Raw genomic sequence first — 26,116 nt, 5'->3', positions numbered from 1 at the left:
TTATAGTTGCGTTGTCTCTGGATTCTTGATATACACTCTAAGGTTTGTGTAGTAGGTTCTGCAGTTTCCTGTCACTGTGGGCCTCAGAGCACAGTAGTACACAGCAGAGTCAGACAGCTGCAGACTCTGGATCTTCAGAGGAACTGATCTTGAGCTGGAATCCAGGCTGGAATCAAATCTCTCCTTGAACTCGTCCGCTGTGTTCCCTGATTCAGCAGTAATGCGGATCAGAATGAATGTGGGCTTGTCGTCTGCAGCCTGTCTGTACCAGTAAAGATATGGACTTGAGTCACTGGTGTTATAGTGACAGTCCAGTGTTACTGTCTCTCCCTCACTAACAGTCACACCTCCTTTGGGTTGGAGCACGTTGTCTTTTTGAGCTCTGCATTCTGTGGGACAACAACAGACGGTGTCAGTGTGAGGAAAAGAATCAACAAGACAAAGTTCAGATTAATAACAAGCAAACAAAGAGTTGTGTCCTACCAAAGCACATAGCAGCCAACAGCAGTGAGATGAGCAGGAAGCTCATAGCTCTTCTGTTCAGTAACTATGAGCTCCAGTGACCAGAGAGGACTTCCTGTGTCTCACTGTGGAACCTGGTTTTAGCTCCAACACTAAGTGGTAGATTTAAAGGAGGGGCTTGTTTAGAGTGACAGGGCTAATGACCAATCCCCTGTTATTACTGCTGCTGACAGATTCAGACAGTACAACCCATTTTACATTCAATTCAATTCAATTCAATTTTATTGTCATTAAACACAATGTGCAGTTACATGTTAAAAATGAAATGAGGGCTGTGGCTTCACCAAACAGTGCAAGACAGACACAGACAAACACAGCAAACACAGTATAAGATATACACACATGAAGACCCAGCTAAAAATAACTCTAAAATAAGTTAAAATTTATAAGTTACATCATATTCCTGTTGTGGGGAATTGTCTTTAAAACAATCAACACGTATTATGTTGTTCTTATTTATGTGATTCTTATAAAGTTGAATCCATTTTGGTTCATCTTTGAAAATGAAGGACACTTAATATTCAAATATTTAAAATTTGAGCTATTTATTATTTGGATTTTGTTTTTGTTTTTGATTAGTTTCGTTTTTTGTTTTTGTTTTTGTGTTTTTCTTTTGCCTTTTATGGAGAAAACCTGAAGACTAATTGCATTGTGTTATGAATAAAATTAACAATAACAATGCAGAAATCTTTGTTTTGGTAAAGTAAATAAATAAGGGGATTCTTACATTATAAGAAATGATAAATGTGTTGATCTAAACAGGACGACATAGAATAAGATTAGTCATTATAATTATTAAATGGTTTCTGAACATGACCCAAAGTCAATAAGTCTCACCAACCATGACAGAGACAAAAACTGTGGAAAGAAAGGTCCTCCTTATCAAATGCCTCTATTTAAACAGACAACGGCCATCAGTAATATTTTCCGAAGAAATAACAACGGGGGGACAGAATTAGCACAGTGGCGCCCCCAAGTGGTGGCCAGGGGTGGCCACGGCCACCCCGATACTATTCCTGCCCCCCCCCTGCTGCCCCCCCCCCAGCCACAAGTCGAATATGCAGAATATGCTTCTGATTAAGCATAATATGCTTCTATCTGATATTTTACATTAGGTGCCGTTCATTTACATCAATAATGTATATTTTTCATAATACAGTCATACAGTTGCAGAATCAACCTTCTATTGATATGCATCATATATTATCTGTTTTGTGTGCTAATGTCATTGATAAAGTCATGTTTTTGCTGGATGTTATCGATATGCTATAAACTCTGTGTACCCAATCCACAGATGAAGAAGCGGAGAGAGAGAGAGGGAGAGAGGGGGGGGGGGTAAAAGTCTATTAGTTTTGGGAGAAATGTCATTTGTCTTGACTCCACAGCTCCTTCCATTGCAGCCAGGCCTCTGTGCTTTCACAGCAGGAGCACGCTTGTTCTTCTCCTACTTGCTGTCATCGCTTCGTCTTTCAAGCAACCTGACAGCTCGACAGAAGAGTGTGTTCCCCGCCTCTCCCTTCCTTCTCGACACGACTCCTCCAGGGCAGCCAAATGAATCAGGAACAAAACATTTGCCTTGCAGAAAATGCACCAGTCCAGCTCAGTCATGACTCTCATCACAGTGGTAAACGATTTATAGTGACGACCAGGGAACACAATGTTTTGTATGCATGTTCGAAAGTAAGACAGGGTGCTAAAATAATGAGTCTTGAAAGAATAGCTGTTAAATAAGCATGACTAAACACCACCACTCACCTGTCACCATACACACTGCTACTTGTCCCATGGATTAGTCAAGCAGTCTCGCTTCCATCAAGTAACCACCAAGCTCTGACTTCCATCAAGTTATTTTTCTTCTAAGACTAGATTACAATGCAGAATTTGTTAAACGAATCTACAGAAGACATTCATACTTCTCTTTATCAAGAGAGTTTAACGTTTCAATGCAGAATCAAATGTTTTTGAATGTTGTATTGACACATTGGACAAATCAGCAGTTGTAGGAAACTGACTTGTCAAACTGTCCAATGTGTTTTTCTTCAGCAAGGAACCAAATACTTTAAAATGTGAATACTGCCCTCTAGTGGATCTGGTTTATCGTTGCGTTGTCCCTGGATTCTTGATAGATGCTCTAAAGGTTTTTGTAGTAGGTTTTGCAGTTTCCTGTCACTGTGGGGCTCAGAGCACAGTAGTACACAGCAGAGTCAGACAGCTGCAGACTCTGGATCTTCAGAGGAACTGATCTTGAGCTGGAATCCAGGCTGGAATCAAATCTCTCCTTGAACCCGTCCACTGTGTTCCCTAATTCAGCAGTAATGCGGCTCAGAATGAATGTGGGCTTGTCGTCTGCAGCCTGTCTGTACCAGAAAAGATATGTATTTGTGCCACTGGTGTTATAGTGACAGTCCAGTGTTACTGTCTCTCCCTCACTAACAGTCACACCTCCTTTGGGTTGGAGCACGTTGTCTTTTTGAGCTCTGCATTCTGTAGGACAACAACAGACGGTGTCAGTGTGAGGAAAGGAATCAACAAGACAAAGTTCAGATTCATAACAAACAAACAAAGAGTTGTGTCCTACCAAAGCACATAGCAGCCAACAGCAGTGAGATGAGCAGGAAGCTCATAGCTCTTCTGTTCAGTAACTATGAGCTCCAGTGACCAGAGAGGACTTCCTGTGTCTCACTGTGGAACCTTGTTTTAGCTCCAACACTAAGTGGTAGATTTGAAGGAGGGGCTTGCTGACAGGTTCAGACAGTAAACACATTTTAGATCATATTCCTGTTGAGGGGAATTGACTTTAAAACAATGAACACGTCTTAATATTCAACTTCTACAGTTGCATCAAACATTTGTCTACCTATCTTTTTAAGTCATGAATTGGGTTGTTTGGTTGTCTGTTTTTACTTGAGTGGATGTGAACTAAGTGCAATATGTTGTGAATAACATGGACATTTAAAAAAAGTACAGTCAACACTGTGTATAAAGTTGTTGTGAAATTTTTATAAGAAAAATGCTGCCTTTTGCAAATGTCTGGATTATCTGGACAGAAACAAACTAAGACATGAGTTATCAAACCAAACTCCAACCAACTTCAGAACTAATCTTAAAGATTTGTAGTCAACCAGTCAAATGTTCATGTAATGTAACAATTGTTACATGAAGGGTTTATGTGAAACCATCTCCATAAAGTTGTAGACAAAGTTATTGATTACAGCTCTGCTTTCAATATCATTGTACCATCCAAACTGGTGTTGAAACTCAGAGGTCTTGGTATGGGCAACTCTATCTCTAATTGCTCATCTGATTTCCTGAGAGGCCCGTCCAAGACTGTGAGAATAGGTAAAACATAATCATCCAGATTAGTTCTTCAGACTGGCACACCTCAGGGCTGATGTCTAGGCCCCCTAATGTACAGTCTATTTACACACGACTGTGTAGCCAAATATGACAACAACAGCATCATTGAATTCACAGATGACACCACAGTGATTGGAGTAATAAGTGACAGTGATGAGACGGCCTATAGGAGGGAAGTGGAAGATTTAACCATATGGTGCCATGATAACGACCTCTCTCTCTAAATGTCAATAAGACAAAGTAAATAATGACGTCGCCTTGTGGTGTACTGCACCACAAGGCGACGTCACTAACCGCTCGGCTAAAGGGTCAGACCCGTTAGCTAGGGGGCTAACGTGTCTTATTAGTAGTTTACAATAATAAATAATCATAATTATTCATTTTGCAAATAAATAGTGAACAGTAGATAAGTAATTCGTGGTACCGATAAATTCATATTCATATTGTTGGTTCAGATTGCTATTTCTTGAACGCAGCGCGTGCAGTGCCGATTAGCCAATCAGCTGCCTTGCTCGAGAGGGAGGACGTCCCAGAAGCAGCCCGGTTTCAGAACGCCAGGCAGACGCTTGAGAGAAGCCGCTGGAACGAGAGATAGAAGATTCTGCTTTGAAATGGCAGCGAGCTACAGTTGGTTCTTTCTTTATCCAAGCTGAGTGTTTTGTTGGTCTGGTCCTCCTCCGGGCCCTGGGTTTTGTGTTGTGTCCGAGTGTCGTCCAGGACTTGGTGAGTCAACTGCTAACTAGCCGATGCCAACTAGCCGATGCTAACTAGCCGAACTTGTCCGTTTACAATGTCTGTGTGCATAGGCTAGTTAAAGCTATAAGTAGCTCCGTTATGTTGCGGATCATAATTTGTGTAAAGATTGTTGAGGAGCCACGTTTTTCTTTTGTGAACCGAATTCAGAATGTGTTTTTCTTTTGTGAACCGAATTCAGAATGTGTTTTTCTTTTGTGAACCGAATTCAGAATGTGTTTTTCTTTTGTGCAAACCGAGTTGCTAAGCTAGCTCCTTCCAGCTAGGCCGCAGCAGCAGCAGCATGGCGTATTAGCACAGAAATTAAACTGCGTCACGTTTTAGCGGTGGGTAGATTGACCATGTCAGTCGCTACTTCTGTTGTTTTCTTTTGATTATTTTATTGAGAGATACGTAAACTAACGTCTTTGCGTGTGTGATGCGCCTGTTATAATGCAGGCCAGGTTTTTCTTGGATTGGGAAGATCGCGCTTGCTGTTTCTTACCCCAAGCTGGAAACAAGATGGCGAGCCACCTATAGGAGCCCTGCTGGATCCACGTGGTCTGTCTGCGGCTGCAGGCAGCTCATTCTCAGGACAGCAGCCTACAGATTCGAGCACCTGGATTGTGGTAGGACAGAAACTTCCAGTTTGTTACTGCAAAACGTAGTTGGGCTCATTGGAGCAACAACGGACTTTCCAAAAAGGACCGATTATAGCCTACATTGATTATTGATTTTGATTTTTGATCTGATATTGTATTGTTAATCGCAGTATCGGCTGAGTTTATGACTCATTCATACTGTTCATGGGGTAATGCAATTGTTTGTTACTTTTGGCATTCTGATTTACTGGTTAAGTAACTTAGGTTAATGGAAATTAGATCTGAAACTTAAAGGCCCAATGGAAAAAAATAGAACATAAAACAAATTAACATAATTTGTCAACTCAAACAAGCGATAACTTCAAATTAGAATTAAAGGATCCTAAATTAGAACTAAAATATCTATCTAAAATATCTGAAACTCAAAATAGTGGTTTAATAAGGGTTAAATCATAAAACAAGAGGTTTCAAGGAATTTATCCATTCTTACTGTGTTATTGTGTAATTGTGTATGTTTCTCTGTCTATGTTTACAATTCTTTATATAAAAACAAGCTGGCAGATCAAACTTTATTCCCTGGTCTGTGGTCTGCAATCATTTGATGCTAGTTATAAACTGCTCCTACATACCTAGAACTGGTCCTAGTCAACTGTCAACATCTACAGTGCTACACTGCTGTTAAGGTGGTGGCTGAAAGATATAAGTTTAGACAACGGAGTCAGCATCACGGAGAATCAGTGGCACAGTACGTGTCCGCGCTGAGAGAACTTGCTGCTACGTGCGACTCTAAAACGTTTGAGGATGACGTGCTACGGGACCAGTTGGTGGAAAAGACTAACTCCAATCAGATAAGAGAGCGTTTGCTGCTGGAGGTGCCCCTAACTCTGGAAAAGGCTGTGACTATTGCTGGACTAATTGAATCCGTCACATCGAACGCTAAAATCATGGACCGGGGAACTGCGGCTGCAGCGCCGCCCGCGGCAGCTGTGGGTGTGCAGCCGGTGGACACAACCAGGGGACCGCCAGTGTCCACGAGAGACAACGCCACGAGACAAGGGCTAACATGCTTCAGATGTGGAGCACGCCACCATAAAGCTTCCTACCCATCTTGCCCCGCCAGGACGGCCCGCTGTAATAACTGCAGGAAACAGGGGCATTTTGCAAAGGTGTGTAGGGGGGCAAAGAGAGTAAGTGGAATTACAGATGATGTGGAACAAGTAGAGAGCACTGTGTCTGAAGTGACTACATTAAATGTAGACACTGTAGCTCACACTGGGAATAAAATAATGTGCACAGTACAGATGGCTGTTGAGGGGCAGACAACACAAAATGTGGAACTTTTGCTGGACACGGGCTCTGCCGTTTCAATCCTTCCAAGTGCAATGTTAATGCAACTTTTCCCAAACGCCCCACTGAGTACACCCGACACTGAAACTTGTGAGTTACGGAGGCAATCCTATTCCTCTGAGTGGAACTCTACATGCCACTGTGTCATACGCCATTAATCCAGTGACCCACTTCCTGTCTACAGTGTTCAGCAGGGTAGGAAACCCAAAAGAGTTCATCTCATACAATGGGAGTCAACTGATTTCACAGGAATTGGAATCCTTTCACAAGGACAGGGGAATTGCACGCAAACACTCCTCACTCTACTACCCCCAGGCCAATGGGGAAATTGAGAGATTTAATCGACGTCTGAAGTATAGTCTACTGACTGCGAAAATAGAAGGAAAGGAGTGGACAGCATCAACCAGAGACTTTCTCCAGGTCTGCAAGGCAACCAGGCATGCCACCACTCAATGCTCCCCTGCAGAGCTGTTGCACGGACTTCAGACACACACCAAAGTCCATGTGACAGGCCTCCACAAACCACAGCCTGTCACATCCCTACAAGCACAAAACACAGCACAAACAGTGAAAGAGAAGCAGAGGAAGATGAAGGAGTATGCAGACATGAAGAGAGGAGCAAAAGCGGTGCACTTTCCTCCTGGGTCTTGGGTCAGAGTTAGGAGACCAGGTAAACTACGCAAGAGACAGTCAAAGTACTCTTCCCCTCTTCAGATGCATGAGCAAAGAGGCCAGTACACTTACAGGCTGTCTCATGGGCGCACATGGAATGCATCCTATCTCGTGTCTGCCCTACCCCTTCAGGGTCAGGGGCCTGACATAGACTGTAGCTGAGTCCAGCCTGACCCACTACATGCTCAGCCCCCTCTGCAAGAGGTCAGGGTCAGGAGGCCGCCTGCTTGGGCACAGGGCTATGCTATGTGGGGACGGTAAACTAAAACAAGAATAGCCTATTGTTGGTATGAAACTGTTATTTTGATACTGTTATTTCTTATAGACCTAGTACTGTCTGTGTGAAACTGTTATTTCAAATCTGTTATTTTTTAATGACCTAGTATTGCCTGCATGAGACTGTTATTTCGAAACTGTTATTTGTTTTATGGTCAAGGTGGTATTCTGTTGTTATTGTAAGAGTGTTTATAGCTAATGCAGTTCAGCGTAAGCACCGCAGTGATTGTATAGTTGGTGATGATATAAATGTTATCTTTTGCAAAGGGGATATGTGACGTCTTAAGTTGATGCAGTTGGAGGACAGTAGGGGGAGCTAGAGGACAAGATAGGATGTAAGTGACTGTAAGAGGGGAGGAGGACTGTGACGTGGGTTGTTCAAGTAAAGAAGTGTATGCTAACAGACGTGTGTCTTCGAGTGGTCCCTTAGCATCACCACGCAGTGTTATCAAAATGAACATTTATAATCCCTCCATTAGGATTAAATAGGGAGACGTTGTACTAAGGGTGGTTAAAACTGTTGAGTGTTTAGTGATAAAAATATTCCAGCCTTAGGTGGTCTGTACAGAGCAGCAACAATGGTGGGTGAAGGTCCATAGAGCTTAACAGCCAGCAGTTCAAAGGAAGAGTGATCAAGTAGAGAGAGTGGTGTTGGTTTTATACTATCACAATAAATCTGCACAAGGCCGCCTCCTCTGCCTGAAGACCGAGGTTTGCATATGTAAACAAATTTGCTGAATTTAGCTCAAGAAAGTCATTCTGTGACTGGCAGGTTTCCGTCAGACATACATAGTCCAGTTTGTGCTCTGTGATGGCGTTATTGACCTGAGGGGCTTTGTTGGGAATAGATCAGATATTGTAGAGGGCAAACTTCTGACAGGTTGTGCACGTATAAACACCTGATTTAACTAGTGGAGTTAGCACACTGTGGTCCACATCCAGGTCAAGTCGTAATATGTCATGTGGATAAGAGGCCCGGTGCCTAATAGTAGTCTGTATGGGGAAAACTCCTGGTAAGAGGGTTAATGACTGATGAGGCCAGTGGGGGGAGCTATCGCACAAAACAGTCCTGTGGGGTGAAACCATCGGTGGAAACAGAAGCTATGGGATGGAAATGAGGGATTTAAACAGTCAGTCACATAGAGAAGTGTGTAGGGCATGCTGCAAAAATTAGGTGATAAATCTCACAGCCGCAAATTCAAGCACTGTCAACAACAATCTTAATGAACTCTATAGATAATTAATAGAGTAGGACTCACCAGTCACTTGAAAACAAAACCCATCCTTCGTTCGGTAAAGTATCTCGTGAAGGCCTTGCCTTCCTGTGTGAGGCCTTCGAGTTTAGGTCCTGATCTCTCCCTTTGATCGCTCATTACAATTCACTGGCCAGATCGGTTTAGCAAGAATATACAAATAAAACAATCAAAATATCCTGGTTTAAGGTTAATCTAATCTTTAATGAATTGAATAGCATTAATATTATAATTTCATATTTTATATTACCTTTAAATGGGCCGTTTTGTCTTTACGTCATTTAGTTTTTTGGTTTATTCTTTTATTTTAATTTAATTTTATTTCTTTTGGTTTATATGTGAGACAGTATGGGATTTACAGTTATTTTTCTCCTAACACTAGAATCAATACAGGACTGTACCATTTGTTAAATAAAACTACATAAGACATTAATAATTTTCTTCATCAAGACAGTTTAATGTTTCAACGCAGATTAAAATGTTTTCGAATGTTGGATTGACACATTGGACAAATCAGCAGTTGTAGGAAGGTGACCTGTCAAACTTTCCAATCTGTTTTCTTCAACAAGTAGCCGATGAGATTAAAATGTGAATACTGCCCTCTAGTGGATGTGGTTTAACATTGTTTTGTCTCTGGATTCTTGATATACACTCCAAAGGTTTGTGTAGTAGGTCTTGCAGTTTCCTGTCACTGTGGGCCTCAGAGCACAGTAGTACACAGCAGAGTCAGACAGCTGCAGACTCTGGATCTTCAGAGGAACTGATCTTGAGCTGGAATCCAGGCTGGAATCAAATCTCTCCTTGAACCCGTCCGCTTTGTTCCCTGATCCAAAAGTAAAGCGGCTCAGAATGAATGTGGGCTTGTCGTCTGCAGCCTGTCTGTACCAGAAAAGATATGCACTTGTGTCACTGGTGTTATAGTGACAGTCCAGTGTTACTGTCTCTCCCTCACTAACAGTCACACCTCCTTTGGGTTGGAGCACGTTGTCTTTTTGAGCTCTGCATTCTGTGGGACAACAACAGACGGCGTCAGTGTGAGGAAAAGAATCAACAAGACAAAGTTCAGATTAATAACAAGCAAACAAAGAGTTGTGTCCTACCAAAGCACATAGCAGCCAACAGCAGTGAGATGAGCAGAAAGCTCATAGCTCTTCTGTTCAGTAACTATGAGCTCCAGTGACCAGAGAGGACTTCCTGTGTCTCACTGTGGAACCTTGTTTTAGCTCCAACACTAAGTGGTAGATTCAAAGGCGGGGCTTGTTCAGAGTGACAGGGCTGATGACCAATCCCCTGTTATTACTGCTGCTGACAGGTTCAGACAGTATTTCACCTATTGGTAGATCTAAACTCCTGCCTACTACTGATCACTTCCACACGATGCTTAACTTTGGTTTCATAAGTATCAGATCACTGTGTACCAAAGCCTTACAAATAAACGATCTGGTTCTTGAACATAGTTTCGATACGATTGGTTTATGTAAAACATTAACCCAGCCACTGAGGATGCACAAGCCAGTACATCCTTAGTGCCAGTCCCAAGCCCGGCCAATTAGGGAGGGTTGCGTCAGGAAGGGCATCCGGCGTAAAATCTTTGCCAAATCAAATATGCGGATCATAAATAAGACTTACATACCGGATCGGTCGAGGCCCGGGTTACCAACGACCGCCACCGGTACTGTTAACCAGCAGGGTGTCGGTGGAAACTATGCTACTGTTGGGCGAAGGAGAAGGAGAGGGGGAAAGCATGTCCAGAGGCAGCTAGAGAGGAGGAAGGGTAGGCATGTGGAGGTGAGAGTTGGAACTTTGAATGTTGGCCCTATGACTGGTAAAGGGAGAGAGCTGGCTGACATGATGGAAAGAAGAAAGGTAGGCATACTGTGTGTGCAAGAGACCAGGTGGAAGGGGAGTAAGGCCAGGAGTATCGGAGGTGGGTTCAAACTCTTCTACCATGGTGTGAATGGGAGGAGAAATGGGGTAGGGGTAATTCTGAAGGAAGAGTATGTCAAGAGCGTGCTGGAGGTGAAGAGAGTGTCAGACAGAGTGATGAGTATGAAGCTGGAAATTGAAGGTTTATTGCTGAATGTTATCAGCGCATATGCCCCGCAAGTTGGGTGTGAGATGGATGAAAAAGAAGAATTCTGGAATGAGTTGGACGACATGGTGGAGAGGGTACCCAAGGAGGAGAGAGTGGTGATTGGAGCGGACTTCAATGGACATGTTGGTGAAGGGAACAGAGGTGATGAGGAGGTGATGGGAAGGTATGGAGTCAAGAAGAGAAATGTGGAAGGACAGATGGTGGTCGATTTTGCGAAAAGGATGGAAATGGCTGTGGTGAATACATATTTCAAGAAGAGGGAGGAACACAGGGTGACGTACAAGAGTGGAGGAAAGTGCACACAGGTGGACTATATCTTATGTAGAAGGCACCATCTAAAAGGGATTGGAGACTGCAAGGTGGTGACAGGGGAGAGCGTAGCTAGGCAGCATCGGATGGTGGTCTGTCGGATGACTTTGGAGACCAAGAAGAGGAAGCGAGTGAAGACACAGCCGAAGATCAAATGGTGGAAGTTGAAGAAGGAAGACTGTTGTGTGGAGTTCAGGCAGGAGTTAAGACAGGCACTGGGTGGTAGTGAAGGGTTGCCAGATGGCTGGAAAACCACTGCAGAAATAGTGAGGGAGACAGCTAGGAAGGTACTTGGTGTGTCATCAGGACAGAGGAAGGAAGACAAGGAGACTTGGTGGTGGAATGAGGAAGTACAGCAAATTATACAGAGGAAAAGGTTGGCAAAGAAGAAGTGGGATAGTCAGAGAGATGAAGAAAGTAGACAGGAGTACAAGGAGATGCAGCGTAAAGCAAAGAGAGAGGTGGCAAAGGCAAAGGAAAAGGCGTATGGTGAGTTGTATGACAGATTAGACACTAAGGAAGGAGAAAAGGACTTGTACCGATTGGCTAGACAGAGGGACCAAGCTGCAAAGGATGTGCAGCAAGTTAGGGCGATCAAGGATAGAGATGGAAATGTGCTGACAAGCGAGGAGAGTGTGCTAAGAAGGTGGAAGGAATACTTTGAGGGGCTGATGAATGAAGAAAATGAGAGAGAGAGAAGGTTGGATGATGTAGGGATAGTGAATCAGGAAGTTCAGCGGATTAGCAAGGAGGAAGTGAGGGCAGCTATGAAGAGGATGAAGAATGGAAAGGCAGTTGGTCCTGATGACATACCTGTGGAGGCATGGAGATGTTTAGGAGAGATGGCAGTGGAGTTTTTAACTAGATTGTTTAACACAATCCTGGAAAGTGAGAGGATGCCTGAGGAGTGGAGAAGAAGCATACTGGTACCGATTTTCAAGAACAAGGGCGATGTGCAGAACTGTAACAACTACAGAGGTATAAAGTTGATCAGCCACAGCATGAAGATTTGGTAAAGAGTAATAGAAGCTAGGTTAAGAGGAGAGGTGATGATCAGCGAGCAGCAGTATGGTTTCATGCCACGAAAGAGCACCACAGATGCGATGTTTGCTTTGAGAATGTTGATTGAGAAGTATAGAGAAGGCCAGAAAGAGTTGCATTGTGTCTTTGTAGATTTAGAGAAAGCTTATGACAGAGTGCCGAGAGAGGAGGTTTGGTATTGTATGAGGAAGTCAGGAGTTGCAGAGAAGTATGTAGGAGTGGTGCAGGATACGTATGAGGGAAGTGTGACAATGGTGAGGTGTGCGGTTGGAATGACAGATGGGTTCAAGGTGGAGGTGGGATTACATCAAGGATCGGCTCTGAGCCCTTCCTTGTTTGCAATGGTGATGGACAGGTTGACAGACAAGATCAGGCAGGAGTCTCCATGGACGATGATGTTTGCGGATGACATTCTGATCTGTAGCGAGAGTAGGGTGCAGGTTGAGGAGAGCCTGGAGAGGTGGAGGTATGCACTGGAGAGAAGAGGAATGAAAGTCAGTAGGAGCAAGACGGAATACCTATGCGTGAATGAGAGAGAGGACAGTGGAATGGTCAGGATGCAAGGAGTGGAGGTGACAAAGGCATTTGAGTTTAAATACTTGGGGTCAACTGTCCAAAGTAACGGGGAGTGCAGTAGAGAGGTGAAAAAGAGAGTGCAGGCAGGTTGGAGTGGGTGGAGAAGTGTGTCAGGAGTGATTTGCGACAGAAGGGTATCAGCAAGAGTTAAAGGGAAAGTTTACAAGATGGTTGTGAGACCAGCTATGTTATATGGTTTGGAGACAGTGGCACTGACGAAAAGACAGGAGGCGGAGCTGGAGGTGGCAGAGTTGAAGATGCTAAGATTTTCACTGGGAGTAACGAAGAAGGACAGGATTAGGAACGATTATATTAGAGGGACCGCTCAGGTTGGACGGTTTGGAGACAAAGCAAGAGAGGCAAGATTGAGATGGCTTGGACATGTGTGGAGGAGAGATGCTGAGTATATTGGGAGAAGGATGCTGAATATGGAGCTGCCAGGGAAGAGGAGAAGAGGAAGGCCAAAGAGGAGGTTTATGGATGTGGTGAGGGAAGACATGCAGGTGGCTGGTGTGACAGAGGAAGACGCAGAAGACAGGAAGAAATGGAAACGGATGATCCGCTGTGGCGACCCCTAACGGGAGCAGCCGAAAGTAGTAGTAGTAGTAGGTTTATGTAAAACATTGCTGAAACAAAATATTTTTCTTCCCTTATATGAAACTTCTCCACCCGACTATACATATGCCTATGTAGCTCACGCAAATAACCAAGGTGGGGGTGTCGCCCTCATATATAAATCTATTTTCAATCTTTCTTCTATTCTTGAATCTAAATTCCAATCATTTGAGGACCTTGTGGGTTCATCTCTCTCAGCCATGAATAGACTCACCTCAGTCCAGGTTGTGATACTCTATCGACCTCCTGGCTCTTACTCACTGTTTCTTTTTCTTTTTTTCTTTTTGGACCCCCCCCCCTTCTTTTTTCTCCCCAATTGTACTTTGCCAATTACCCTATTTTACGAGCCGTCCCGGTCACTGCTCCACCCCCTCTGCCGGCCCGGGTAAAGCTGCAGACTACCACATGCTTCCTCCGGTACATGTGGAGTCACCAGCCGCTTCTTTTCACCTGACAGTGAGGAGTTTCACCAGCAGGATGTAGCACGTGGGAGGATCATGCTATTATCCCCAGTTCTCCTTCCCCCCTGAACAGACGCCCTGACCGACCAGAGGAGGTCCTAGTGCAGCAACCAGGACACATACCCACATCCGGCTTGCCACCCGCAGAAACAGCCAATTGTGTCTGTAGGGACGCCCGACCAAACCGGAGGTGAAACGGGGATTCGAACCGGAGATAACCCGTGTTGGTAGGCAACGGAATAGACCGCTACACTACCTGGACACCTACTCAGTGTTTCTTAAAGAATATGAAGAATTTGTCTCAGGGCTTGTTACTCATTATGATGTGATTATAATTCTTGGTGATTTAGATATTCATCTGAATAAGGCTGCTGATCCGCTAAGAAAAGCCTTTCTGGCACGAGCTGATACTGTTGGGGTCGCTCAGTTTGTTCAAGAGTCGACTCATTGGTGACAACCTTGATTTGGTTTTATCTAAAGTGATACCTGTTTGTGATCTGAATTACTTGCAGACCACATCTGCTGTGTCAGATCATTTTTTCATGCATTATTGGCTCATCCAGGTAATGTCAGCACAGATGTAGTTGCCACTCGCCACATTGGTCCCTCCACTGTAGCTGCATTTAGCAAGCAGCTGCCTAAAGTCTTGGCTCCTTTCACCGTAGTGAGTCACTCTTGAAAATTTCACTAGTGAATTAAATGTGTCCCTCTCTAGTCTCCTCGATTCAGTTGCACCTCTCACTACCAGAGCTAGGTGACTAAAGAGGCCTACACCCTGGTTTAAGATGAGACACGTGCTCTTAAGTGGGCCTGCAGGAGACTGGAACGTAAATGGCAGAAATCAAAACTGGAAGTTTTTACCTATCTTGGAATGAGTGGTTATTGAAATACAAGTGTGTTAGATAGATAGATAGATAGATAGATAGATAGATAGATAGATAGATAGATAGATTTTTGTATGCTTTGATGAAATGCTTATGTTTGGTGCAAAGACTCAGAGACAGAGAATGGCAGCTCGTCTCAGCTCTCTGTCTCTGGAGGGCAGAAGTGAAGCTAGAAATCTCAGTGTAATCATAGACAGGGATCTGAATGTCAAGAGCCACATCCATCATCTCACAAGATCAGCCTTCCACCATCTTAACAACATCTCAGAACTAAGGGCTTTCTTTCAAAATCAGACTGTGAGAAATTAACCCATGCTTTTATAACAAGTAGACTAGACTACTTTACTGGAAAATTCACCGGCCTCCCAAAATCACTTGTACGCCAACCACAATTAATTCAAAATGCGGCAGCACGTGTTCTCACCGGAAGTAGAAAGTATGAGGCAATTACACTGTTCTTACATCTCTGTATTGGCTCCGCGTCAAAACTAGAATCCATTTTAAACTTGTGTTAATTGTCCACAAAGTGCTAAATAGTCTTGCACCACACTATATAAAAGACATGCTCATTACTTACAAGCCAGCATATTTGACAATGTTCATGATCAATGTTTCTCATTAACTTGGAGACGGTTGGACCTCCACCTTCCTATGACATTAGTTACATCATATGAATGACTGACTTCAAGCCTTTAACTTTAGTTTTCATGTTGGCTGGAGTCTGGTTTCAGGACTCATGTCTTTGTTTACTTGTTGTCATTTAGTCCATTCAGGTTCTTCATAGTGATGAAGAGTCATGTAGAGCTGAGTGGAATCACAGCTGAATCCTCAGAGATACACTGAGATGCTAAAAGTTCTTCAAATTATGAAAACAGATCAACAGTCTGAAGATGATTTTAGGTTTCAGACATCGACAATTAAAATGATGAGGGAAAAACAAACCTTTATTTCTTTCCAAACACTCCATCAGCTTTGCTGTGATTCCATCAGTTTATTAGCACATCACACCCACACTCTTTAAGGCAGAGAGCCCGAGCACAAGGATTTAATTGTGTTTAAATACACATGACAATAAAGTTGAATTGTAACTTGAGCTGAAGTGTGTAAATGTTCTGTCAGACACTGTCAGGTTTGTGTACAGTGACTCTGGGTTTCCTGTCACTGTGGGCCTCACAGCACAGTAGTACACAGCAGAGTCTGTCACTGCAGCAGAGGACATCTCCACATCCACTCGTTTCTGTTCTCCGTTGAAGCTGATTGACAGTCTGAGATCTTCAGGTTGTCCTCTGACCACTGACTGCTGACTGCTGGGTGATGCAGAGAGGAGGAATTGGGCTGTAGATCCTGGTGACTGACGATACCAATGAAGGTTGTAAGGTGAGCCGGTGTAAATACAGGATAGAATAACTTTGGCTCCTTCTACACTTTGGACTGAAAGGGTCGTGGGCTTGATTTCTTCTTCCAAACTACTACCTGAAAATTTTGGAAATATCCAAGAAGGTGTTGCAGTGAAAAGGTGTCGTTGTGGTAATTCAGTGAGTTAGTGTGGGCTTTGTGTGTTGGTTGTTGTCCATATTGAGCCTGCTGGTGATGGTAAATATGTGTGTCTGCTTGTCAGCCTGTATGGTCAGAGTCAGTGTGCAGCAGGGTGTCATGGTGACAGCAGACTCACCTGTTAGTACAGAAAGGAACCAGATGAGATGGAGCAGCATGCTGCTGTTAGTTCAGCTGTCTCTTTAGTTGCACTGTGGACTTTACCAGTCCTTCCTGCTAACGTCCTCCCCTCATAGTGTGTCTGGCTCCTCCTATTCACCCACTGTTCACACCAACCTCCTCACTACTCCTCCCATGCCAGCCAACCTCTGTGTCCTTCACTAGACCCACTAGCAGCTGTTTTACTGCATGTCCACATGGCTCTTCTGCTGCTGCTGCTGCCTTCATTTACTCCATTCATCTCATATGGGTGGGTTTGGGGCAGCACAGTGGCCCAGTGTTTAGCACTGTTCCTCACAGCAAGAAGGTCCTGGGTTCGAACCCCAGGCCGTACCAGGTCGTTTCTGTGTGGAGTTTGCATGTTCTGCGTGGGTTTCCTATGGGTGCTCTGGTTTCCTCCCACCATCAAAAAGAAATGTTAGGGTTAATACTGCTGTCTCTGCCCCTGAGCAAGGCAATGGAAAGAAGAATTGGAGTTGGTCCCCGGGTGCTGCAGCTGCCCACTGCTCCTATACAATAGGGTGATTACATGCAAAGAACACATTCATTATAACCTGTACAATGACAAAATAAAGTGCCTTTCTCTCTTTCTCTCTTTCTTTCTTTCTTTCTTTCTGTCTATCGTTATATGGGAGACGGTATTGGATTGAAAGCTGTTTTCTTCCCAATACAATTAAATATTGAATAACACGTATATAATATTGCAAAATAAAATTGCATATTACAAATTTTGTTAAAATGAGGACTTAACCTCAACCAGATTTGGACAGCACAGGAGTTTTTGCTGCCTTGAAAGTTTTATTTGTAACTTATATCACAATGTATTAACATTAATCTAAATATAGCATTCTATTAAATTTGTATTTTACTGATTGTTCAATATTGATTTTCCTCATTTCATTTAAGAAGCATCATTTACATATTAACAAAATGTTTAACAACATTAAGATTTGACACGTAGGGAACAATTAACCACAGCTCATCTTTGAAGCTGGAGTGCAGATGAAGATGTGTTATTGTAGTGTTGGCAGTGACACTGGACAAATCAGCAGTTGTAGGAAGCTGGCTTGTCAACCTGTCCAATGTGTTTTTCTTCAACAAGGTGACGATGAGATTAAAATGTGAATACTGCCCTCTAGTGGATCTGGATTATCATTGCGCTGTCTCTGGATTCTTGATAGACACTCCAAAGGTTTTTGTAGTACGTCTTGCAGTTTCCTGTCACTGTGGGCCTCAGAGCACAGTAGTACACAGCAGAGTCAGACAGCTGCAGACTCTGGATCTTCAGAGGAACTGATCTTGAGCTGGAATCCAGGCTGGAATCAAATCTCTCCTTGAACCCGTCCTCTGTGTTCCCTGATCCAAAAGTAAAGCGGCTCAGAATAAATGTGGGCTTGTCATCTGCAGCCTGTCTGTACCAGTAAAGATATGGACTTGAGTCACTGGTGTTATAGTGACAGTCCAGTGTTACTGTCTCTCCCTCACTAACAGTCACACCTCCTTTGGGTTGGAGCACGTTGTCTTTTTGAGCTCTGCATTCTGTGGGACAACAACAGACGGTGTCAGTGTGAGGAAAAGAATCAACAAGACAAAGTTCAGATTAATAACAAGCAAACCAAGAGTTGTGTCCTACCAAAGCACATAGCAGCCAACAGCAGTGAGATGAGCAGGAAGCTCATAGCTCTTCTGTTCAGTAACTATGAGCTCCAGTGACCAGAGAGGACTTCCTGTGTCTCACTGTGGAACCTGGTTTTAGCTCCAACACTAAGTGGTAGATTTGAAGGCGGGGCTTGTTCAGAGTGACAGGGCTGATGACCAATCCCCTGTTATTACTGCTGCTGACAGATTCAGACAGTAAAACACATTTTACATTCAATTCAATTTTATTGTCATTAAAAACAATGTGCAGGCACATGTTAAAAATGAAATGAGGGCTGTGGCTTCACCAAACAGTGCAAGACAGACACAGACAAACACAGCAAACACAGTATAAGATATACACACATGAAGACCCAGCTAAAAATAAGTTTAAAATAAGTTAAAAGTTATAAGATACATCATATTCCTGTTGAGGGGACTTGCCTTTAAAACATTCAATACGTATTATGTTGTTCTTATTTATGTGATTCTTATAAAGTTGAATCCATTTTGGTTCATCTTTGAAAATGAAAGACATTTAATATTCAAATGTTTAAAATTTGAGCTATTTATTATTTGGATTTTGTTTTTGTTTGTGTTTTGTTTTTGTTTTTTTCTCTTTTGCCTTTTATGAAGAACACCTGAAGAATAATTGCGTTGTGTTATGAATAACATAGATAATAAAAATTCAGAAATCTTTGTTTTGGAAAAGTACATTCATCCTGTGTCATTAAAGAGTGTGGGGTGTGATGTGCTAATAAACTGATGGAATCACAGCAAAGTTGATGGAGTATTTGGAAAGAAATAAAGGTTTGTTTTTCCTCATCATTTTAATTGTAGATGTCTGAAACCTAAAATCATCTTCAGACTGTTGATCTGTTTTCATAATTTGAAGAACTTTTAGCATCTCAGTGTATCTCTGAGGATTCAGCTGTGATTCCACTCAGCTCTACATGACTCTTCATCACTATGAAGAACCTGAATGGACTAAATGACAACAAGTAAACAAAGATATGAGTCCTGAAACCAGACTCCAGCCAACATGAAAACTAAAGTTAAAGGCTTGAAGTCAGTCATTCATGTGGTGTAACTAATGTCATAGGAAGGTGGAGGTCCAACCGTCTCTATCAAGTTAATGAGAAACATTGATCTTGAACATTGTCAAATAGTATCCTGATGGTGTCCTGAACATGCATCAAAGCCATGACCACATCTCATCCACAGTTATAGTAACAAAATACATAGAGAAGGGAAAGAAAACACTAATCCAGTTCCACTGAATGAACAACAAGTTATATTTAGTTAAACTTAAATATAAATATGGCTGTATCATAACAAAGTCCAAAAGCAGTAGTCCAGTTATGAACTCAGATACATTATTTTCATTATGTGTCTATGGAAACTCTCCTTGATTGTTCTGCTGTTAAATGACAGAAGCAGCTGAAGTGTGTAAATGTTCTGTCAGACACTGTCAGGTTTGTGTACAGTGACTCTGGGTTTCCTGTCACTGTGGGCCTCACAGCACAGAAGTACACAGCAGAGTCTGTCACTGCAGCAGAGGACATCTCCAGATGAAACGCTTTTCTTTCTCTCTCATGCTTAAGAGTCAACCCTGGTACTTTCTCTGAATAGTCCGTGATGAGAAGCTGTGGCGGTGAGCTGGAGTACTGTCGATACCAGAAAAGGTTCGGTGAAGAGACGGAGTAGTTGCAGGAGAGAGTGACCCTGTCTCCTTCCAAAGCCAGAATTCTATCATGAAATGGTGTAACTGAATCCTCAGAGAGCCCTAGACAGACACATGGATTTTTACAAACACAATAGTTCATGGAAATACCTTATGGATGATATTAGGATATATGTTCTTCCATTTCATATTTACCAGTATGAAAGGTAGATATCATCAGCCAGATTAAATGGAGTAACATCATGACTGAAGTGTATTGAATCACCAAGTGAAAATAACTCAGCAGCTCTTCAGTTGCAACATGAAGTCTTTGACATTCAGTTCTCTAACTCCTCCCCTTGTCTTGGTCTGTGTAGTGTTATAGTGGTGGAGGTTTAGAAATTAATGTCGTGATGGACCCTTCACCTCTTTGTTCTCTTTACTAAAAAAATAAATAAAAAAATAAATAAGGTGATTTTTACATTTTAAGAAATGATAAATGTGTTGATCTAAACAGGACGACATAGAATAAGATAAGTCATTATAATTATTAAATGGTTTCTGAACATGACCCAAAGTCAATAAGTCTCACCAACCATGACAGAGACAAAAACTGTGGAAAGAAAGGTCCTCCTTGTCAAGTGCCCCTATTTAAACCATCAGTAATATTTTCCTAAGATATAACAAAGGAGGGACAGAATTAGCAAGACATAATCCATGTCAAGTTATGCGTGAAAGTATTTTAAACTACAATACAAAATAAAGAACCACATGACACAAAGCGGAGAATGTAAAAATTCTTTATCACACAACTTGGATTGAAATATTCTGCTTATACAATGAACAACTGGCAAGATATTAGAAGAACAACATTTAATTTTTTGTAATGAATGTTTTGAACTCAGCAGTAAAATATTATGAACAAAAAGTTAGCCGTTAAGCTAAAATGTTGAATGTTAATTGGGCTCAATACTAAATCAAGATGTTTAACACCGACATTTTGTCCTGCGTGTGAATTTATAACAATATTTAACCTTGAGCTGAACTATGTGTGCATTAACAGGTTTTGACGCAAACCTTCCATCAACCAGAAACAAGGATCCTCCATGGCCATGCTATGATTAGAGATACTAACTACTAGATACGATACTAACTACTGTTTTTAGTGACCTTGTTTGATCTGCTGATTGATCAGCTATTAAAGGTCAGAAGCAGCTGAAGTGTGTAAATGTTCTGTCAGACACTGTCAGGTTTGTGTACAGTGACTCTGGGTTTCCTGTCACTGTGGGCCTCACAGCACAGTAGTACACAGCAGAGTCTGTCACTGCAGCAGAGGACATCTCCACTTCCATTTGAGTCTCATTCACTTTAGCAGACAGTCTGGAGTTTGTATCTGCTCTGTTTATTATTGAACCTGATCTAGTGGAGGATATTAGAAACTGTGGTGGTACTCCTGCGTCCTGGCGATACCAAAATAAGTAGTTTGCTGAGGAGTATTTACAGGAGAGAGTAACTTTGGCACCTTCTAGACCATGTACTCTGTCTTGGAGGGACTGGATGGTTTGCTGATAACTGGAACCTGCAGATGGGAAGAAATGATTAAAAAGTCAATAATCATGTCATATATTGAATCTATCTCATTATTTTTTCTGTTAAAAAGGGATTCATAGTTTAACAAATACTGAGCTGCCAAAGTGTTTCTTACCAGTAAAGCCAGTGAATAAAACAAGTGGTAGGAGGAACTGCATGGCTGATGTCAGACGTCAAACAGAAACTGTGGCACAGCAACAATCACCTAGTTAAAGATGTGCTGGTTTCAGAGATCTGATCTGTTTCCCTGTCTGTCAAACTCCACTTCCTGCTGAAGAGGAAACAATGACTGGATCAACTCTGACAGCTTATTACAAGTCACTGTCCAGATAGGTTTAGCAAGAATATTCAAATAAAACAATCAATTAATCATGGTTCAAGGACAATCTCACCTTAAAGGAATGTTGATAGAATAGAGTTATTATTATTAAATATTTTATATTACCTTCAGGTTGTCTTTCTTCTCCTGTCATCATGTAGTTTATCTTTTGTGGTTGGGTTTATATGTGAGACAGTATGGGATTTATTGTTGTGTTTCTTCTAAAACTAGAATACTACACATGACTATGTTGATGCCTGCTCAATCATCCAGGTGTAGAATCCCAGAAAAGTTGAATCAGTTCATCTGGACACAAGGTTTCATGGGAGAAACGTGTCATCATTCATCTAGGAGACTGTCAGTGTCTTTGTCTCAGAGGCTGACGAAGTCACTTTGATGACGTCATGACTGAAGAAACCAACCGGCTGATGTCCAAAGTGGATGCAGTTGCATATCTACACTAAATCACACGTTTTTTCACTATCAGATGAAACAGAAGATCTGCTGACTTACTCTCCTCCCTCTCCTCCCCCAACACCCCCATCCAACACTTCTCTGACTGTTTCTGATGAACGTGACGTCCCCAAAGCTCCTGGCAGTTTTATTTTACTTGAAACTCTGATATCTGATTTTATTCCTGATGAATGAGGTCATCACTTAGTTGTCATACACGATTGCTCTCATATTCAGCAGGAAGTGTAAAAGTATGGGGACGGATGGATGTTAGAACTGGGGGGACATGTCTCACGGCTTTTTATTCTCCTTCACTCTCAGATGAAACAGCAGACCTGCTGACTTACTCTCCTCCCTCTCCTCCCCCAACATCTCCCCCATCATGCTGAAAATGTTCACCCTCCAGTGTTATCAGCCACTCTTCTTTTTCTTTTTTCTTTTGTTTTGGGGGTGGGGGGTACATTATGAATGGGGGCATTTGCTGGGCCAAGTGTAAAATCAACCTGTTGAACATGTGCTGACCCAATGTGTACTTAAAATACCTGATGCTCACTCTCAGCAGAGCCATAAGGTTTGTCTGCACTGTGTACTTCAGATTCACATTCAGACAACTTTATTTCTCCCAGAAGGACAATTCAGTTCCACAATCTACCCAGACCATACACAAGCTCACACACAAGCAGCAAGCAGCAGTATGTCAGAGACAAGAGACAGAACAGTACATGGGCAAGAGATGCACACTGGCGCCATCGTTTGGCCATCCAAGCAGACTCACACGAGGACCAGGCGAAAGATAAAAATACACAGTCAAGTCAAGTCAATTTGGTTTGTATAGCCCAATATCACAAATTACAAATTAAAAGAAGAAATAAATGAGGAAACAAACAAACAAACAAACAAATAAATAAATAAATAAAGCATCCTAAGATACATTGCACGTTACATTCCAGCACCACATTCAGTGAAGGCCCACAAGCCATGTGAAGAACAGACAAGGTAGAAACCAACTATTGTGGTTTAAAACAAAACAAAGCCTTCATTTAAAATGACTACTCTCAGGGCGTCCGGGTAGCGTAGCGGACTATTCCGTTGCTTAGCAACACGGGGATCGCCGGTTCGAGTCCCCGTGTTACCTCCGGCTTGGTCCCTACAGACACAATGGGCCGTGTCTGCGAGTGGGAAGCCGGATGTGGGTATGTGTCCTGGTCGCTGCACTAGCGCCTCCTCTGGTCGATCGGGGCGTCTGGTCGGTGGGGGGGGGGGATTAGCGTGATCCTCCCACGCACTAACTCCCCCTGGTGGAACTCCTCACTGTCAAGTGAACAGAAGTGATGACTCTCATCACAGTGGTGAACGATTTATAGTGACGATCAGGGAACACCATGTTTTGTATGCGGGTTCAAAAGTAAGACAGGGAGCTAAAATAATGAGTCTTGAAAGAATAGCTGTTAAATAAGCAGGACTAAACACCACCCCTCACCTGTCACCATACACACTGCTACTTGTCCCATGGATTAGTCAAGCAGTCTCGCTTCCATCAAGGAACCACCAAGCTCTGACTTCCATCAAGTTATTTTTCTTCTAAGACTAGAATACAATGCAGCATTTGTTAAACGAATCTACAGAAGACATTCATACTTTTCTTTATCAAGACAGTTTAACGTTTCAATGCAGAATCAAATGTCTTTGAATGTTGTATTGACACATTGGACAAATCAGCAGTTGTAGGAAGCTGGCTTGTCAAACTGTCCAAGGTGTTTTTCTTCAGCAAGGAACCAAAGTCTTTAAAATGTGAATACTGCCCTCTAGTGGATCTGGATTATCATTGCGCTGTCTCTGGATTCTTGATAGACACTCTAAAGGTTTTTGTAGTACGTCTTGCAGTTTCCTGTCACTGTGGGCCTCAGAGCACAGTAGTACACAGCAGAGTCAGACAGCTGCAGACTCTGGATCTTCAGAGGAACTGATCTTGAGCTGGAATCCAGGCTGGAATCCAATCTCTCCTTGAACCCGTCCGCTGTGTTCCCTGATCCAAACCTAGAGCGGCTCAGAATGAATGTGGGCTTGTCGTCTGCAGCCTGTCTGTACCAGTAAAGATATGGACCTGTGTCACTGGTGTTATAGTGACAGTCCAGTGTTACTGTCTCTCCCTCACTAACAGTCACACCTCCTTTGGGTTGGAGCACGTTGTCTTTTTGAGCTCTGCATTCTGTGGGACAACAACAGACGGTGTCAGTGTGAGGAAAAGAATCAACAAGACAAAGTTCAGATTAATAACAAGCAAACCAAGAGTTGTGTCCTACCAAAGCACATAGCAGCCAACAGCAGTGAGATGAGCAGGAAGCTCATAGCTCTTCTGTTCAGTAACTATGAGCTCCAGTGACCAGAGAGGACTTCCTGTGTCTCACTGTGGAACCTTGTTTTAGCTCCAACACCAAGTGGTAGATTTGAAGGAGGGGCTTGTTCAGAGTGACAGGGCTGATGACCAATCCCCTGTTATTACTGCTGCTGACAGGTTCAGACAGTACAACACATTTTACATCATATTCCTGTTGAGAGGAATTGTCTTTAAAACAATGAACAAGTGTTATGTTATTATTATTTGTGTGATTCTATTTTGGTGAATCTGCAAATAATTCACACATTTAATGTTGGAGATTTTTATTATTTGGACTTTTTTTGTTGTTGTTAGTTTGTCTGTTATGGAGAAAACCTAAAGAATAATTGCATTGTGTTATGAATAACATTGACAATAAAAATGCAGAAATCGTTATTTTGGAAAAGTGCATTCATCCTGTTTCATTAAACAGTAATGCTGTGATGTGCTAATAAACTGATTGAATCATAGCAAAGCTGATGGAGTATTTGGAAAGAAATAAATATTTGTTTTACTCTCATCATTTCAATGGTAGACGTCTGAAACTTCATAATTTGAAGAACTTTTAGCATCTCAGTGTATCTCTGAGGATTCAGCTGTGATTCCACTCAGCTCTACATGACTCTTCATCACTATGAAGAACCTGAATGGACTAAATGACAACAAGTAAACAAAGATATGAGTCCTGAAACCAGACTCCAGCCAACATGAAAACTAAAGTTAAAGGCTTGAAGTCAGTCATGCATGTGATGAAACTAATGTCATAGGAAGGTGGAGGTCCAACCGTCTCTATCAAGTTAATGAGAAACATTGATCATGAACATTGTCAAATGGTATCCTGATGGTGTCCTGAAGATGCATCAAAGCCATGACCACATCTCATCCACAGTTATAGTAACAAAATAAATAGCGGAGGGAAAGAAAACACTAATCCAGTTCCATAACATTAAATTATATTTAATTCAACTTAAAAATCAAGACGGCTACATTTTAACAAAGTGCAAAACATTAGTCCAGTTATGAACTCTGATACATTATTTTCATTATGTGGGTAGGAAAACTCTACTGGATTGATCTGCTGTTAAATGACAGAAGCAGCTGAAGTGTGTAAATGTTCTGTCAGACACTGTCAGGTTTGTGTACAGTGACTCTGGGTTTCCTGTCACTGTGGGCCTCACAGCACAGTAGTACACAGCAGAGTCTGTCACTGCAGCAGAGGACATCTCCAGATGAAACGCTTTTCTTTCTCTCTCATGCTTAAGAGTCAACCCTGGTACTTTCTCTGAATATTCCATGATGAGAAGCTGTGGAGGTGAGCTGGAGTACTGTCGATACCAGTAGAGGTTCTCTGTAGAGACAGAGTAGTTGCAGGAGAGAGTGACCCTGTCTCCTTCCAAAGCCAGAATTCTATCATGAAATGGTGTAACTGAATCCTCAGAGAGCCCTAGATAGACACATGGATTTTTACAAACACAATAGTTGATAGAAATACCTTATGGATAATATTAAGATGTATGTTCTTCCACTTCACATTTACCAGTATGAAAGGTAGATATCATCAGCCAGATTAAATGGAGTAACATCATGACTGAAGTGTATTGAATCACCAAGTGAAAATAAC

The 26,116-nt window shown here is 42.4% G+C and overlaps 5 gene segments (V, D, J or C); all 5 read right to left on the bottom strand.

Moving 5' to 3' along the window:
- Positions 1 to 502, bottom strand: LOC130124524 (T cell receptor alpha variable 38-2/delta variable 8-like; the record flags this gene model as incomplete). The annotated part of the segment is given in 2 exon segments: positions 1 to 389; positions 484 to 502. Coding segments are annotated over 2 exon segments (408 nt in total), but the record flags the coding sequence as incomplete, so codon positions are not given.
- A 2,151-nt stretch (positions 503 to 2,653) lies between these two features.
- On the bottom strand, positions 2,654 to 3,119 carry LOC130124523 (T cell receptor alpha variable 19-like; the record flags this gene model as incomplete). The annotated part of the segment is given in 2 exon segments: positions 2,654 to 3,006; positions 3,101 to 3,119. Coding segments are annotated over 2 exon segments (372 nt in total), but the record flags the coding sequence as incomplete, so codon positions are not given.
- Positions 3,120 to 9,363: 6,244 nt separating this feature from the next.
- Positions 9,364 to 9,880, bottom strand: LOC130124522 (T cell receptor alpha variable 19-like; the record flags this gene model as incomplete). The annotated part of the segment is given in 2 exon segments: positions 9,364 to 9,767; positions 9,862 to 9,880. Coding segments are annotated over 2 exon segments (423 nt in total), but the record flags the coding sequence as incomplete, so codon positions are not given.
- Positions 9,881 to 17,590: 7,710 nt separating this feature from the next.
- LOC130124521 (T cell receptor alpha variable 14/delta variable 4-like) lies at positions 17,591 to 18,107 on the bottom strand (the record flags this gene model as incomplete). The annotated part of the segment is given in 2 exon segments: positions 17,591 to 17,994; positions 18,089 to 18,107. Coding segments are annotated over 2 exon segments (423 nt in total), but the record flags the coding sequence as incomplete, so codon positions are not given.
- Positions 18,108 to 21,281: 3,174 nt separating this feature from the next.
- On the bottom strand, positions 21,282 to 24,440 carry LOC130124520 (T cell receptor alpha variable 19-like; the record flags this gene model as incomplete). The annotated part of the segment is given in 3 exon segments: positions 21,282 to 21,335; positions 24,023 to 24,327; positions 24,422 to 24,440. Coding segments are annotated over 3 exon segments (378 nt in total), but the record flags the coding sequence as incomplete, so codon positions are not given.
- Between the last annotated feature and the right edge of the window lie 1,676 nt (positions 24,441 to 26,116).

This window comes from Lampris incognitus, chromosome 14 (assembly GCF_029633865.1).
Source record: "Lampris incognitus isolate fLamInc1 chromosome 14, fLamInc1.hap2, whole genome shotgun sequence".
In the NCBI taxonomy this organism is placed as follows: Eukaryota; Metazoa; Chordata; class Actinopteri; order Lampriformes; family Lampridae; genus Lampris; species Lampris incognitus.
The sequence above is the reverse complement of the archived record's forward strand: the minus strand, read 5'-3'. Positions and strand labels throughout refer to the sequence as shown.